We start from the raw sequence: 17,657 nt of genomic DNA, 5'->3' as shown, positions 1-17,657 counted from the left end.
ATCAGAACTGGTTAAACTGATGCATTTATTTCAAAAGATAGTCAGAATGTGATTTAAAAGCTTAACTTTTTGACATGAGGTCTGATTCTGCTTGTTACTGCATTTAAAATTACCCCCCCAGTAAAGATTAAAACCAACCCCCCACTCAGTAGCTCTATTTGTTCGTATATTCAGATTTCTCTGTTCTCCACTATGAAAGCAAGAATTCGACAACTGTCAAAATTCCCCTCCAACAGCAATACTCTGTAAAATGACATGTTGTGGAGACTTAACCTAGCACGAGTAAGGAAAATATTACAAGTACAGTGTATACGGAATTACAGGATTTAGATGACTTACCATACTTAACATCAGGAACTGTTACAGAGCTCTCAGCTATGTTGGTAGCTAGAATAATCTGAGTTTTGAAGCAAAAAATGAGCAATGAATGCATAAAGAAAAATACTGAAGTTAATGTTTCTACATGAAAAACCCAATTTGCTATGAAGAAATATAAATATAGTGGCAACACAGCATTTCTACTCTGTATACTTAAAAAAGCAATATGACACAAGGCAATACAAGAAAACTTTATTTTCTTGTTCCAAACTCAGAAAAATGTAATAAACTAGTATAGCATAGGACAATATAGAGGAAGAATGGAAATATTTCCTTATGCCTTTGCCATAACAAAACCTCATACTATCAGCAGCAATATTTTCTTGGTGATAGCAGGTGAAGAAGACCAAGACAACAGCCAAAATGTGGGGACAAAGCAGGTAAGAGTCCCCCAAACCAGGGGACTACTTTGCTATTCAGTGCCACCAGCAGCATACTACTGTCATACAGGGGCAAGAATCAACATGCACAAACTACTCTGAAGGATAAAATGAGCATCACACAATAGTCTAAGGATAACTTCCCGTTACTGCACTTCTCTTGAGGTCCTAACACCAGTTAAAACAACAGCTTGGTAAGAAAGGCAATCAGTTCACACACTGAAGAATGAAACTGCTTTGTCCTCACAAAATGATCTGAGTTAGAACAGCTAAGATTACTTATATACATTATTATTTGCTATTACTACTCTAGCAAAAGGTTTCACATGCTTTAGAAAAGTAATGATTCAACAATATTTACTTTTCTGTAGCCAGGAACTGTAGCCAAAAATACTTCATTTTGTTCCTCTAATGTCACACATGAGTGAAGTGGGTACACTTGCCACCTAAAGAAAATATATTAGTGCAAGAATATAAAAGTTGATTACACTTCCATGCTAAATCCTATTACGTACTTAGAACTCATATAGCTGAAAAACTCATGTTCAAGCTTAACTGAACTAAAACAAATGTGGTCTAACTTACCTTTTAAACTTATCTGAGAGGCATGAGTGCATGTATCTTATTTCAGCCAAACCTAGGAAAAAAGTAACCATGAGTTTGTATTCATTTTACTCAACACTAACAATTCTAAAACATCTATTTCAATTCTTTTTTTGACTTTCATTCTTACCTTCCTTTCACTATATAATAAAATGGCAGAAGAGTTAAACAGCAAATGTAATAATGAGTCACTGAAACAGAGTGAGTCAATTTTTCAAGAGCCATTCTGCATTAATTTTACACTTATTAAAGTGAAATTGCAACAGCAGATATAAAGGCCATCTGACAACATCCCATTATTAGCCCTCATATCAGTTTCTTACAACTGACAGTGCTCTCCACATGCTGAATGTCTGGTTTAGGCTACTTCATTCAACATAAGTTCTTTCAAAGAGCAGGGTCAAGGGGAAAAAAACCCTATTTCTGCCTTAGCCATCTTGTCTTTGGAAGCTGCAGTGCCCATTCTCTGGGTCATGGATTTCACTGCCAGGGGAAATCCTATGACTAAGGGATTTTTGCTACGTTCTTGAATACCTGCATAAACATTTCTGAGAAACTGGTTTACTTCTAATTGAGACTTCAATTTCGAAAGTCCCATTTTCAAAATCTGCACAACACAGAGTTTCCCTGGTCGGATATTAAAAATGAAATTATTCTGTAACTGCAGTACAGGATTGCTGCAATTTTCAGCAAAGGCCAAATGCAGTTTAAGCAACTGGATGTGGAATCTTTATGCATTCTTTACATGACTGGCACCTGACTTCAGGTGATGTATTAGACATATACTCACCTGGTAAAAATACTAGCACACTGCCACGTTCCAACGCATCCCTCAAGCTGTTTTCCTCCCTAACAAGAATATGAAGCTTCATTACTTTTACAACCTCAGTCTAACTTCATTACCCCAAGTTATTTTATTCCGAAAGAACAAGCAGAACTGCACACTTTTTGTACCATGCATTATTTAAACTTCTGAAGAAATGAAATTCAAACCATTACTTGCAACTACGTTTTCTGAAAAGCACAGTATATACATTGCAACTAGAGCATTAGGTTTAACTTCTTCCTCAAAATGGAGGTTTTGTCAAAATAGAAACATTCTTATTCAGCAATGAAATTAATCAGAATTAGGTTACCAAAGATCTTAAACTCAGAACACAGTATACTACTGCATAATGATATGCAAGCTCATTCAGTAATTCTTTAAGTATCTGTAATGCCCTTGTATTCTAAAAATACCACTGGAACCTTGAACAAAAGCCAAACAAGTATAAATCTCAACCATTATTATCAAGAACTACAGGTCATGACAGACGTGGAGGGAGCCATCTTTGACTGATTTGTTGTGAGTCAAAATCACCTTAAGAGAATTTAGAACTCACATTGTTCTGCTGTATTCATTCCTGGTGTAAAATTTTTTCAGGCATTTTTCAGTCTCTACTCTAAAACTATATAATAAACAGAAAGCATAGTTTTTACTGGAAGGTACATAACAATGTGCATATTAGCCCTTTCAGTATTCGAAAGCTGAAATGCTAATTCCTTCATGTTTCCTTATTAAAGGTTGCTTATCAGTAAAAGGTAGCATAATTTGGCTATTATAAACTACAGTAGAACAGCTTAATTAATTAAATCAAAAGAAATAACCAAGAAAGAAGCTTAGAAGTCACTATACATTGTAAAAGTGTCAGAACCAAGTTTTTTGTATTTATGTACCTCCATGAACAGTTGTACTTCGGTGGTTCACCTAATAACTGCTCAAATGAGCTTAATTAACATTTTCTTAAAATGTCAAAGTTTATATAATACTAAGTTTGAAAGGAAAAAAAATTAAGCTTACAAAACAAAATTACTTCTCCAACACACTTTTATAGATTATTAGAATATATGGAAACAAAAAACATTCCTAAATTTAATATACAATGTTAGATCTAAGTTGTAAGAGCAACTTCATTACATTTTCAGATACTAGATATCAATTTACAAAACACAGAGAGCAACGCAAATCAGTATTTACTTATTTCAAATTGTATTAAGGTCTTAAACAGCCAGTGAAAATTATTGCCTAGTTTTAATTTTTTTTTCCATGGATTATTATATGTTTTAATTTATAATACAAAATAGTAGCTCCAGTTTTATTCTTCATATAAACAATATTTGGCTCTGGTCTACAGCAAAGAATATAGTTTCCATACAATGGATCACTTACGCTCCAGGGCAGGAAGTGTATTTCAAGAACACAGGGTGGAAATCAAACAAATATATAAAATAAAAGCAGAGATATATGTAAAATTAAGTTACCACTAACAACTGTAATACATGGGCTGCTGCTGCTGCTTAATTAGTGTCTCATTTCCCCAAGAACTTTCGATTCCAGATCTTGAAGTGTGTCTTACCTCTTCATCTCAAACTCATCAAATGACTCAATCAGAGACACTGCTACATCATACATATTCTTTTTTATCACGGGTTCCTCAATGCTTTGAGAATGAAGCTGTTTGGAGAAGAAGGTATTGAGGTCAGCACAGTGTAACAGGCAGAAAGACTGTAGCTCACATATGTATTTCAATTTGTCAAGTGCTTTTTGATTAAAACTGATCCAGCACAGAAGCCTGTACAAAGAAGTAACTTCATCTGATGTGCTCATTATCTTCTAAACAGGCATTTTTCTTCAGGCATGTAATTATTTTTATGCTAAAGGAGTACTTCTGGTATTTACCCACTTAAGATAAGCACCAGGCCACACTTCATTAGTTTGCAGGACATACTCCTTTATCCAGGAGCGTTGAGCACATGAGAGTGATCACAACCCATGGAAACAGGATGACAAGGAGAGGAATTTGTGTAAGGAAGGTACAATGCTTCTCACAGCCACTATACTGCAGGTCTCTACCTGAGTGCACAGAAATCACGTACCTTACTAATTTAAATTGGTTTTGCATTTAATGGATCTTGTGTTTTAGGTCACACCCTGTCAAAAGATTACTGTTCTGTTGTACATAACAGAACCATGATGATTCTGCCTACGCTATTTTCTAGCATTCTGAGACATACTCAAGGCTGTAACATTTAAGAACATAAACAATCAAGTCTTCAGAGCAAACACAGTAACTTAGTAACTTTCTAGTTATAAAATCAAACGTTTCATTAACTAGACATGCTTTGGAAAAAGTCTATAATGTTACACATTTTTCTGTTGTAGAGAAAGTGGGTTTTGATTGCTGCTCACGTCCTCATTCTAGGGAAAACTCATTACTGGACCGAGAGTTTCAGAGCTAAAAATCACAGAGAACTGAACTATCTAAACTATTACCTGGACTTCAGCAAGGCCTTTGACACCATCTCCCACAGCATTCTCCTGAAAAAGCTGCAGCCCACGGCTTGGACAGGGGCACTCTGTGCTGGGTTAGGAACTGGCTGGAGGGCTGGGCCCAGAGAGTGGTGGTGAACGGGGCTGCATCCAGTTGGGATCCGGTCACTAGTGGTGTCCCCCAGGGATCAGTGTTGGGCCCAGTTCTGTTTAATATCTTTACTGATGATTTAGATGAGGGGATTGAGTCCATCATCAGCAAATTTGCAGATGACACTAAGCTGGGGGGGAGTGTCAATCAGCTGGAAGGCAGGAGGGCTCTTCAAAGGGACCTGGACAGGCTGGAGAGTTGGGCTGATTCCAACGGGATGAGGTTCAACAAGGCCAAGCGCCAGATCCTCCACTTTGGCCACAACAACCCCCTGCAGTGCTACAGGCTGGAGACAGAGTGGCTGGAGAGCAGCCAGGCACAAAGGGACCTGGGAGTTTGGATCGACAGGAAGCTGAACAGGAGCCAGCAGTGTGCCCAGGTGGCCAAGAAGGCCAATGGCATCCTGGCCTGGATCAGGAACAGTGTGGCCAACAGGTCCAGGGAAGTGATTCCTCCTCTGTATTCAGTGCTGGTGAGGCCACACCCTGAGCACTGTGTCCAGTTCTGGGCCCCTCAGTTCAGGAAGGACATTGAGGTGCTTGGAGCAGGTCTAGAGAAGAGCAACAAGGCTGGGGAAGGAACTCGAGCACAAGTCCTATGAGGAGAGGCTCAGGGAGCTGGAGCTGTTCAGCCTGGAGAAGAGGAGGCTCAGGGGAGACCTCATCACTCTCTACAACTACCTGAAAGGAGGGTATAGCCACGTGGGGGTTGGTCTCTTTTCCCAGGCAACTATCAGCAAGACAAGAGGGCATGGTCTAAAGCTGTGCCAGGGGAGGTTTAGGTTAGATATTAGGAAGAAATTCTTTACAGAAAGGGTAATCAGGCATTGGAATGGGCTGCCCAGGGAAGTGGTGGATTCCCTGTCCCTGAAGGTTTTTAAGATGAGACTGGATGTGGCACTTAGTGCCATGGTCTAGTAACCATGGCAGTGTTGGATCAAGGGTTGGACTTGATGATCTCGGAGGTCCCTTCCAACCCAGCTGATTCTGTGATTCTATTACAGTGAAATTAGTTATTTTTCTACCAGTTTTCTTTCTGAAGGAGTTCATGACAATCACAAAAGCACTACTACTAGCACCAATCTGGCAACACTGATTTACATCAGCTTTTGCTATTGCAACCTCTGTCCTCAGCTTTCAACCCCTTACATCATGTAACCCTGGGTCACCTTGGTGTCTTCAGAAAGACTCCTTTCTGAAAACCCTGAGAAAATTATTCTACTTTCTTCTGGCAGAGAATGGGTTGGGGGATCAAAAAGAGCCATCTATAAGAAATGGATAATATTCGTTCCACTTCTCTGATCCTCCTCGAAATCCATCAGCTGGGCAGACTTTTCAGGTGGACAACTCTGTCAGTCCCAGAGCTTCTGAACTGCATTCTACACTGGCTTCCACTGTAGCTTGATTAGTCCATCAGAAAACAGAAAACATTACTTATCAAAAATACTTGAATACTTTTTTTTTTAATGCCCCAATATATGTGGAAAAATCTAAGTGATTTATCTCTTCTGGGCTGCTCAAACATGAGATTTTTGAGTTCATGTTATCCCTGCTTAAATAACCATCAAATTTGTCTTTGCAATTTTGTTAAAGAGTACTAAAGCTACAATCAGTAGCATGACAAAGCTTCTACATCTCTCCTAATAAAAGGTAACAATGTGACAAACAGCAAATCCAAAAGCCCCGTCAGACCTGACTAAAATAATCTAACATAGTCAAAATAGCTTTTGACAGCAGTTCACTACCGTCTCCGGACTCTGACGCCAATTCCAGTGATATGAAGTTTTTACCTTTGCAAGACAAAAATGGCTTTGCATTTTTACACTTTGCTTCATTTTTTTAAGTCTGCTCACTGAGTTAACTATACAATTAATTTCCATTTCCTATCTCCAATACTATCCATTACAATAGGAAAGCACTTACACAACTAGCTTTAGAATTGCCCATAGACAGAACCTTGATGCATTTTTCATGAAGCCTGTGTTTCAATGATTCCTTGGGGCTTAGGGGTTGCTGATATGACAGATTCATGATCCTGTTAAACATCCAGAACAACATGTTTACAAAGCCCATTATGCCAGAAGAAACTACTTTTCATAAGCCTATGCTCACAAATTAAACAGTAGCACCTATAAATGACCCGGTATCTGGGCAAGGATAAGCCAATGTTACACTGAAGAGTGTTTCTCGCTTCTTTCCCTCTTACTCTTTTCTACAAATGAAGCAATTCAAGTGGAAAGCTTTATCTTTGATTCAGCTAGATGTCTGTACAGCCACAGCAAAGGGTTTACTGCAAACAGGCATAAAGAAGAAAAAATAATGATGCTGTTTTTATTTATCTTCCAAATCACAACTGATATCAATGAATTCACTAAATAACCAAGTCAGAACTACCCAAAGAAATTATTTTTTTTCAAGCATTGTTTTAAAACATTATCACACACAGAAATAAATTATGTATTAAAGTCAAGAGTTCTGCAGGATTCATAAAAGATTCTACATTTATACAGTAACATCCAATTATTTTAAGATTTTTTGAGAATGGACAAAGGTTCATAGCTCACAGCACAAAGACAGTTACAAAGGACTAAACTGATTTCAACCAAGATGCTTTAAGGAATGAGTTAAGATTTATGTAATCTGGTTTTATAGTTATTAATTTTAAAATCAAAAGGAAACATGGAAAAATCCTGTTTATCGAAAGAGCAAAGACTGCATTTACTTTTAACTGCTGTATTCTTCTATGTGAATTTTACAGGTTTTTAAAAGTGAAAATAAAACATCAAGAACTGAAGCCTGAAGCCTGTACCTCAGGCAGTTATCCAACTCATTGTGATTTTAGCATGATGAAAGATGTGCCCCTGCTGCCATATGGCAGCATTAGCTCATTAACTGTCTTAACACTCAGGTTCCACTTTCATTTTATTAAGATGTTACACAAATCTTAGACCTTCCATGTTTTTAAGTATTTTTTAATTATAACTAGTATTCACAGAAAATCTTCACACACAGCACCATAAGAAACAGGATAGAGACCAAGTATCAGTGCTTTATAATTCAATTTCTGCATACATATAAAAAAAAAAAAATCAAAAGCACTTATGTGCTTTTATTGTTGCCGTAAGGCACAAGTAACTTCGTGGACAAACATACTCTCCTTGTCCTGCTGAAAAACAGAATGGCTATAGATAGGACAACACAAGATAAAGAATCAGATGAAAACTTAAAAAAAAAAAAAAAAAAAACACAGAGAAAACGAAAAGTAAAAAAAAGGTCTAATCACTGAAAGCAGTTCCTTTTGTTCGTGATCTCTGAGGTGAAAGGTGTGGAAGCTGACATTCAGCTCAAAGGGCAGCAATGACAAATCCAACTTGACTGAAGTAAACTCCTTACTGAATTTCTGGTTATCTTTTTGCTGTAATTATCAGAAATCTTTTACAAAAACCCCATGTATTACATAATCTCCACATTATCTATCTGAGCTGCCATACTAATGTATAAATACTGATGGGCCAACTGCTATAAGAATTGAGTTTATTTTTTTTTTTGGTTGCATTAAAACTTCAACAGTTGACAGCCTTTTATTTTAGCTTGCCTGTTCTGAGACATAACCAATGCCTGTTTTGTGTACAGCATAAGCAGTTATCTTTCGGGTTTCTCAAACTACCTGTTTTATTTCACTATTTTATTTTCTGCAGAATTGAGGGATGAAAGCTAAATAGTAATGCTTCACACATGCTTCTTTTCAAGTGCATCCCTCATCTTCTTCATTGTAATAACAGCATTCTGAATTATCAAAACTGACCAATAATTACTCCCATGTCCCAGTTGTTTTGGGAGTGAGTGTCACAATTAAAGCCTGAGTGCATTTGTTGTACTTTGCTTTAACCTGTTTATTTTGCCTTGAACCATAATACTGGAAGAGTTCACTCGAGTGAATTCCTACACAGTTGCTTTTCAAATGTAAAACAACCTCCACTATTATAAAACCGCAGAAAATAAATTAATTTCTATTTACATTAATTCCTTCGTTATCTGATGTCTACACGGATACTTGCTATAAAATAGCACGTCAGGAGCTCTACAAACCAAACGTTCAAAATACAATCTGTGCAGTTTATAAGCTAAAGATTGATACAGCAAACAAATCTTCAGCCACTACTACCCTCCTCAGGCACCAGAGCAGCAGTTCTCCACTGCAGCTGTACCGGCTGTCAAGTGCCCACCCAGGGATCTGAGAAGTAGCTGTTATTCCAACATATTTTCATTATTCAAAATTACACATTTGCCATGGTGGCCTATGGAGCTACAACAGAAATATGTTCAAAACTGCTGCATAACATCTCTTGGTTTTATTAAGGAAAAAAAAAATGGAAAGAAAAAAAGAACGGGAAATCCTCAGCTGAGAGAGAAGCCAACTTGGTAACATCAAAGTTCTAAGCACAAATGCTGGTACTTTCTGCCTTTGGTACATAACACCAACATGGACCAACCCAGGAAATATTCCGATTTTCTCAGCTATATTCAAAGAGATCTGTAAAATCTTAATATGTTACTTTCTGCACAGAATTTTACATTGTTCACCTTAAATGCAAGCTACCAAACAAAATGCCTCATAATACTTAAAATTCCCAGCACTTTGCATTCCATTTCTGTTAAATGAAAGAAACCAGTGTGCTGGTAAGAAGACTCCTGTTTTATCATAAAGTATTAATTCTTACCTAGAAGTGTAATGTAAAATTGGTTATTTGTAATTTTATTACACAGTTGGACTGACTATTCCAATTTCTTTCTTACTCTGTCCAAAGAAATGACATTATATTTACATTACCTTGAAATCAACAGTGTCCTTTAAATCATCAAGATAATATTCTTCAACTGCAAAAGGTTTGCCTTCCACCTTAAATACACAGACTGGATTCAGCCCATTACGAAGTGGAATTGCAAAGTAATCAGCAAATTCTTTAGAGTTGATGGAAGCAGACATCAATATTATCTGTTAAAAAAATGTATAGCAAATATAACACATTAATTTTAGCACAAAATGCCCTGCTACATGAAAATCTCCAAGTATTTTTTATGCTAAAATGGTCTGATTTTGGTTACAACGGGTATGTTACCTAAGCATATTTAAGACAATCAAGGTTAAATGCTTAAGAAACCCTAGCTAGCACATGAAGAAAGGTAAGCACCTGTAAGAAAATGGCTCAGGCTGGATGCCTAGGGCAGACAACATGGTAGAAGTTCAACCAAAATCATATCGTACACTTGATAAAATGCCCAAATAAAAATGCCATAAAATACAGCTAAAGAGCATCCCCCTTACAAAGTGACAGGAAGGCAAGCTAACAAAGTGGGCGTTGTACCACAGTGCTCAGCTCCAAAGCACAAGATACACAGGATAGGTAAAGATACACAACAGAGGGGCAGATTAAACCATGAAGTCATTTAACATGATCCTGAAAGGACATAATTCTGCAAATATTATATATGCAACTTGTCCCACTACAGCAAGAACTACCTCGTGCCTCAACAGTGCTCACCTACACCAGGAGGATAGGCTAAATGTAACCTTCCCTGAAGGCTACTGAAACAAAACCCAATCTAAATTATTCTAACTGCAGTTACAGGCAAGGAATATTAAACTACCTCTTCTTTTAGACAGTCTTTATAATTTGGACTCTGTAACCTGCACGGAGCCTTTCCAAACTGAAAGGAAATGACAGATTCTTAACAAGAGTGCCTGAAGGACCACCTAACTGAACTAATAGTTTAATTTACTCCTAAAGCAGAAATTCAACAAGCCTATATCCCCAACATGGCAGATAAACACATCAGAACAGAAGGTAATCAAAGCAGACAGTTCTTCAAGATCAAGCAGTCCAAAACCACTTGTACAGCATGGAGATGTCTAAAGACCCACCAGATAATACCAAAAACTGTTATCAGTCACTACTAGAAACTGCACTGTTTGGTCTGATCCAGTGTCAGGTTTCCTTGCAACAACCCTATCCCAGCAAGATCAACCTTAGAACAACCCAATGTCTATTCTGTGATCTAAAAATAATAATCTGCACCAGCCATCTGCCAAAAAATTCAGCATAGTTGGTAGGTGAACCACAGCAGGTAGTTCTTGTCCTCAGTACATCAGAATTGCTTTTGCCATCTTATTAGTTGATGCAATGTTGAATTACCTGCTACTTCTGAGGTCTGCAATGTCCAGATTAGGAAACAAACAGCTCATATGCATTTCATATAAATGTCTTGTATCCCCCCCCTTAAACAGGTATCCTTGCACACTTTTGTTTCATGAATCCAAGGAGGCTGGGAGGAAAACCTTACATGTTCTGATTAACTTGCCATATGATCAAAACCCCTTTCATTTATAGTTTTTCAAAAGGGGCTGAAAAGGGATGAAGTAGGAGACACTGGGCTTAGTGTATAAATTCAAACTGAATTACCCACTTTGGTCTGCTAAGAGCCAGGAACTGAGATCAAGAGTTCCCCCCTTTTCACCATTACAAAAAATCAAAAATTCAAAGGGACATCCTCCCTCTCCCTCAAAGGTAAGATTGTCTCAGGTTTATACAGTATGAAACCGTCATCTGCAGAAACAACTGCAGAGAACAATAAAAAAGGGATAAAATTTTCCAGTGCCAATTTTGAGAGATTTAAATGCAATTATAGAGAAAAAGGAAAAAATATTTCAGGAACCTATAACAGAAAAATGTTTTCTAAGAGAAAACGATGACAGGGCCTGTAGGGTTTCTTGCCATTGACACCAACCAGGTAATTAGCATCAAGGGAAAACTTTTCACAAACTCAGTTTGATTAAATTATTGGTCTTCTCAATAGGCAGAGCCAAGTGCTAAAAAAGGCTGAATACTTTCATATTACTGTCTCTGAATTTAAAGACAAGAGAGTTTTCTTATCAGCATGAAAAGGGATTAAAAAGTGAAAGATGTGAAGAGCACTGTCATGCCCTATGCCAACTGGAAGGCCACTTTCAGTGACAGCATGTTTGGAAGATCTAAAGACCAAGTTATCCAAGTTCGAATCAATGTGATGGACTGCACTTAAGAACATGGATTCCCTTCCAACAGCAAGAAAACCAGCCAACCCAGAACTACACTTATGTCTGTTTTGAACAGGAAAAGTCACATTAATTAAACAATTAACTGAAGACACACAGAGTCTCACAAAATAGCTGCAGTCCCAAATAGCTGCACATAAAGATACTGAGTTAGCCTAACTCCATCACCCGTATTTAATCAAAGAGTTCATTACTGAGACACAAAGACTAAATATGTCACACTGTATGTCTGTAAAATCTGCTTTAGTACAAAGCATGAGCGCCTAACATGCAGAGAAAAATCTCAGACACGTTTTACTACCAGTTCTGCCCAGAAATTACAATACAGCATTTCTTGTCTTCTGCTATTTTTCCCACTTTAACAAAAAACCCTCAGTATTTCCAGGAGTTAATGCTACCATATTTAACCAAGGATAAGCACTGCCCTCAATACCCAATAAGTAATTCTAGTCAAATATCCATCTTGCATTTTTTAGCCTTAAGCAGGCTTTAGAAACTAATGCATTTTAACATGAGGAGGAAAAAAAAGTCTTTCAGAATACATTATAGCAGCCAGGAAAAGAGTGCCCTTTAGCTTGCTTACTTATGAAGTGCAGCAAACTAAATAATATTTCAGTGCAAAATAACAACATAACAATTTGTTGTAAATTCTTTAAAACGTGCAAAAATATTCTTGTGAGAAAAAGCAGCAGAATTCAGTTTGAACCCACCTTTACAGACTGTGAATTTGTATATAATAGTTTACGGGTCATCAAGAGCAAGAAATCCATTTCTTCTGTACGCTCATGCACCTGGAAGATATTATGCATAATTTAATTTTGATTAATTAATGATCTTTTTGAAAATCTCTTATTTTCCTACTCAATGTATGCTTTGTTTTTGTAACTTGGAACAATAATACATTTTCACAGAAGAAAACACCTTTTGAGAGTATACATGTTAATCACTTTAAAATTCCAACAAGGCTGTTCAGACGACTACAGCACCCTTTGTGAAAACTGTTTGTCACTATTAAGTCATGAAAATGGTAATGATGCTGGGTGAATCAACTGTACTGATAAAATCACAAATGATCCAGTAAGGGACTAGATTGGTTTATCTGAGTAGATGTGCCCCATTCTCAATGGTTTCTAGCTTTTGATTGCTCCTTGCAGTTTCAGCAAGCACTCCTCAACATTTTCCATGATGATCATATCCCTTTCTTGAATTGCAGTTTAAATATATTAAGTGCAGCAGCTTTTTCTGGAGCTCAGCCTTCAACATTTGAGTCCTGTAAGGTAATTAGCATATTCTAAAATAAAATAAACTTATAATCAATACTGTCCCATTACAAAAACAATTTAGCTAAGGCAGTTTTCAGGCTGACAGTAAGGTCTTGCTGTAAGAAGTCGATTTTTAGTCTAGGTTTGTTTTGGTATGCTCCTAAATGTCTGCAGTGCTCTAAGAGTACCAAGACTTGCAATTAGAAATGTCATGGAAAACATCTGCTTGTTAAAACAGTGACTGTTGGCTCAAGATCACAATCTCTGTAGTAGATGTGGGGAGAAAGGTGGCATATAGGGAACAGGAGGGACTAGAATTTTGGCTGGGGAAATGGGACAGTATTGCATTTCCTTCTTTTTGGCTTTAAAATGTTAAGGTTTGCAAGACTGATAATACATTAGAGTGCTCAAATCTTTTCCATGAAGACAAGTGGTACAGTTCTTTAGGATGTGGAGTTATTTTGATTCTTTCGTCTGTTTGAATGAAGTCCTAAAGTTTCTTCATATGAAAATGTAACTATCTGCTCAATCTCTTCCAGGTTTCCAATATGCCACTTCAAGTGCAGTCATGACAGCCTTACTTGTTGCTATAACAGTCTAATGGTATACCAAGTACTGTCTTCCTGCTTCTCAAATATCCAAGAATTAAAGTTGCTCTCAGCTACAATACCATAACCGAATAAAAATGAAAACCAACACTTACAAAGCAAACAAACAAAACAAAAACAAGAAACCCCACACAAACAAACAAAAAACTCACAAAAAATAAAAAACAAACAAAAATCAGCCCCAACCAACCAAAAAAAAAAAACAAAAACAAAAACACACCAACAAAATAACCAAAAAACCCAAAATATCCTCCCAAAACAAACCCCTAAGTCCTCTTCTGTATCACTACATCCCAAGATGTCCTATATCTCATATGTGATTTATGTTCATGGTTCATGAAAGCACAATTTGACATTTGACTTTCCACATGAAGTAAGCATAGAAACATGTAAAAATATGCAAATTACAAAAAACCTACAAGTGTATTTTCTTCAGCTTTTTGGTGAATTGACAGCAATAACAATGAATCCACACGAATGAACCGTAAATCCAGCCAGAAGACAGAACTTTCACAGGGGTATTTCTCAGGCTATCACTAAAGAATAAAGACTCTTTGTAATACCTAACTGAGTGAAAACTAGCTGCTTCCTCCTAGTAGGCCTAGCCAGACAGGTTCTTGAATTCCACATGGTAGATTTCAATAAACATTTCAAGGTACCTGTATGAAAAGCTAAGCACGCAAAAAAACCCTCCCTACACCCTTAGTGCTACACTTGTCGCTCAAAGGAATGCTGAGACAAGCCTATTTCAGCAAGTATTAGCTTAGACACCTTATACAAAACATCTTTACAAGCAGATGTCTGCTTTTCTCTTGCATGGTAAGAGCAACAAAAGAGAAGGCTTTCTTAATATGAAATTTAAGCTTATCTCCAACAACTTACTTCATCAATGAAAATATGCGTGAACTCAGTTAGGCTCTTGGCAGAAACTACTTTCTGAAGAAGAATGCCAGTTGTCATATACAGCAACCTTGTCTCCTTTGTCGAAACGTTCTCTAAACTCAACTAACAGCAGTAAGAAAAATATATGTTAAGACAGAAAGAGATATTTAATATATTTAGAGAAACGTGCATCTGAAAGTACTCCAAAATGAAACACAATGTAAATCCATCCAAATTATTTACTCACACTTGTAGAAGTCTCTGTACAAAAGTGTTCTCAAATCCCAGAACCAATTAACTGGGTTTTTTGGGGAGAAATTTAAAAAAATTTAAACCTCTGAAGTTTACTAAGTATCAAAATTCCTTGCTGGGGGCTTTAGCCTGAGAAGAATTCTTCAAAGACTTCTAAAGGTATGTACATCATCTTTTCCACTAAAATGAAGAGGAAGAAAAAGATTTTGCCAAAATGTAGTTTGCTTACTGGACAGGAAAAGGAAAGATGTGTAAGATACCACCAAGATCAACTTATTCCTGAAAGTTCTACAAACTTATGTTATGCAATAGATTTTTGATTCCTAAAGTACTTGTTTAACTTTAGCTATCTCAGGTGCTATCTACCCAGGCAGGCAGAGCTGTGACCACCTTTTCACATGCAGCTTTCACATCAGCCTAGAGCAGATGCATCCAAGCTCAGCCATTTTACCTGCTTCTACTCAGCTCAAAAAAGTGCTGGTGAAACAAGCACAGCACATCCACATACACTGTCCTGAAGACAGCTTGGAAACACAGCACCATTTTATGCCTTTAAGACTCATTAGCCTAATAAATCAATTTAGCAATTTTATGACTAATTAATTCAAGGTATCAAATCACATCATAGACTTTATGTAGAACTTACTTTGCAAAAACCCAACATCTCTAACTGTTCTGGTATTGGCTGGGATAGAGTTAATTTCTTCTTCCTAGGTGGTATTGTGCTGTGTTTTTGGGATTTAGTAAAACATTGATTACACACTGGTGTTTTGGTTGTTGCTGTCATGTTCATACTAAGACAAGGGACTTTTTTGTGGTTTGTGCTCTGCCCTTAAGGAGATACACAAAAAACCTGGGAGGGAGCACAGTCGGGACAGGCAACCTGAACTGGCCAAAGGGATAGTCCATGGCATAGAATGCCATGCCCAGTATGTAAACCAGGGATTTATCCACAAGGGAACCAACTGGGGTTTGGGGACAGGGTCTGGCATCAGTGGTGAGCTACTGTACTGTGCATCCCTTGGGGGTTTTTTGTTTTTACTTTTTAATCATTATTTACTATTCTTAGTATATTTTAAACTGTTTCAATTGCTAAATTGCTCCTGTCTCAACCTACAAGCTTAACTTTGATTCTCCTCCCCATTCCACCAGGGTGGGGAGGGGTGGAGGGGTGAGGTGAGTGAGCAGCTGTGTGGTGCTTAGCTGCCAGCTGGGCTTAAACCAGGACAATAGCCCACAGTAATGCTACAAATATGATAGCTGGAGGTTATTAATATTGGCTTAGTTACAATCTGAGATAATGCCAGAGCATAATCACAGAATTCTCTTGAGTGTTCACCTCTCAGAACTGAAACTTGGTGATTAACCATGAAGAGCCTTTTTACTTTGTTTTCCAACCTACCCGAAGAAAAATGAAACTTTGCAGTTGTATTAAAAATGACAAAGAAAAAACTATTTTTTCTACTACAGTATTTGCTATAGATGCATCTGTCACCTAGACAAAGAACAGCATTCAGCAGGGATGACAATAAAGATCCTTTAGATGTAAAAATTAAGCTCATGTATCTGCACAGCCCTGTAATATGGCATTTCTGTAGCAGGCCATAATCTTTGCACCGAGTTTGCAAGGCCTCAGGACTAAGGCATATCTGGGCTGCTCTCCTTGAATCTTTCTTTATCTGCCTTCATTTTTGCTTTACTTGGTCTCGTTGGGACAGGAATTTAGTGTAGTGTAGGGATACAGAGGTCTGGTAGAGTAGCAGACACCTTGGGAAGCAGAGACACAAGATGGGGCGTGGAAGAAAGTGGATGTGGGATAACAGATGAAGTAACCTGTGTTAAAAGAGGAAAGTGGTATCCAGTTTAGAAAAGGAAGGACATAACTGAGTTTGAAGTTGAGCTGGACAAAGCAAAAGGAGGAGATGGATTTAAGAGGAAAAACTAGTTCAAATTTTCACAGGCTAAGAAGAAACAACAGGATGTTCATAAAACAATGTGGCCATAACTGCACGAAAGTTTTGACAGAGCTGACAGGTAAATGTAGTAAAGTCAAACAGATAAATATGTTAATTAAGGAGTTTAAAGTAAAAAAAAATAAAAATGTAGGTGTGTCCAGTGCAGAAAAATATTTCTGTGGGAGTCCCACCAGGATTTATAGTTATTCAACTTTAAAAGTTAATTTAATTACAAACATTTAGCAGGAGACAGCTAGAAAACAACCATTCTACTTTAAAAGCAGATTCTCTAACATTACTTCACTATGCTGGATCTCTTTAAAAGCAATTAAGAAAGAAGACATAGTACTTTTTAATGCATTTTTAAACAGCATTTGAAACTTTTATACCTGGTATCCTACAAATCCACCTAGAGTCCACGATCGTTCCTTGCTAATCCACCTGGCAAGGCTGCTGGCACTGATTTTCCGGGGCTGGGTGACAGCAATGTTGCAGTGGATAGATTGCTGCATGCAATAATCCAGAACATATTGTGGAATCTGTGTGCTCTTACCACTGCCAGTTGCTCCTTCTACAATCACAACTGAATTGTTTTGTATCAGAGACAGTATCTGAAACAATTTTTCAAGAAAACTCATAAGTCTACAAAACAAAACAGATTTTTAACAGACTTGAAATATCAGCAGCTTGCAGGGCACATATCTAATCTCTGTAAAACACTGTGCCATCATCTTCTAGGAATGTGGAGATAACTGGACTTCTAAAACACATCAGAAGATCACAG

At 37.4% G+C, this 17,657-nt stretch overlaps 1 protein-coding gene across 3 annotated transcripts in view; it reads right to left on the bottom strand.

Annotated features, from left to right (window-relative positions):
• The window catches only part of TDRD9 (tudor domain containing 9), a 71,738-nt gene that overhangs the window by 28,109 nt on the left and 25,972 nt on the right, over window positions 1-17,657 (bottom strand). For 2 of the 3 annotated variants that reach the window (XM_064659281.1, XM_064659283.1), the window contains exons 4-13: window positions 17,263-17,484; window positions 14,667-14,789; window positions 12,625-12,705; window positions 9,653-9,817; window positions 3,758-3,855; window positions 2,744-2,809; window positions 2,152-2,210; window positions 1,344-1,395; window positions 1,120-1,204; window positions 340-397 (exon numbers count right to left, since the gene is read on the bottom strand). In XM_064659281.1, the coding sequence (XP_064515351.1) occupies window positions 340-397; window positions 1,120-1,204; window positions 1,344-1,395; window positions 2,152-2,210; window positions 2,744-2,809; window positions 3,758-3,855; window positions 9,653-9,817; window positions 12,625-12,705; window positions 14,667-14,789; window positions 17,263-17,484 (1,009 nt within the window). The remainder of the gene's footprint in view (window positions 1-339; window positions 398-1,119; window positions 1,205-1,343; window positions 1,396-2,151; window positions 2,211-2,743; window positions 2,810-3,757; window positions 3,856-9,652; window positions 9,818-12,624; window positions 12,706-14,666; window positions 14,790-17,262; window positions 17,485-17,657) is intronic. The other variant, XM_064659282.1, reaches the window with a different exon arrangement.

Source organism: Pseudopipra pipra, chromosome 6 (assembly GCF_036250125.1).
Source record: "Pseudopipra pipra isolate bDixPip1 chromosome 6, bDixPip1.hap1, whole genome shotgun sequence".
NCBI classification, from domain to species: domain Eukaryota; kingdom Metazoa; phylum Chordata; class Aves; order Passeriformes; family Pipridae; genus Pseudopipra; species Pseudopipra pipra.
The sequence above is the reverse complement of the archived record's forward strand: the minus strand, read 5'-3'. Positions and strand labels throughout refer to the sequence as shown.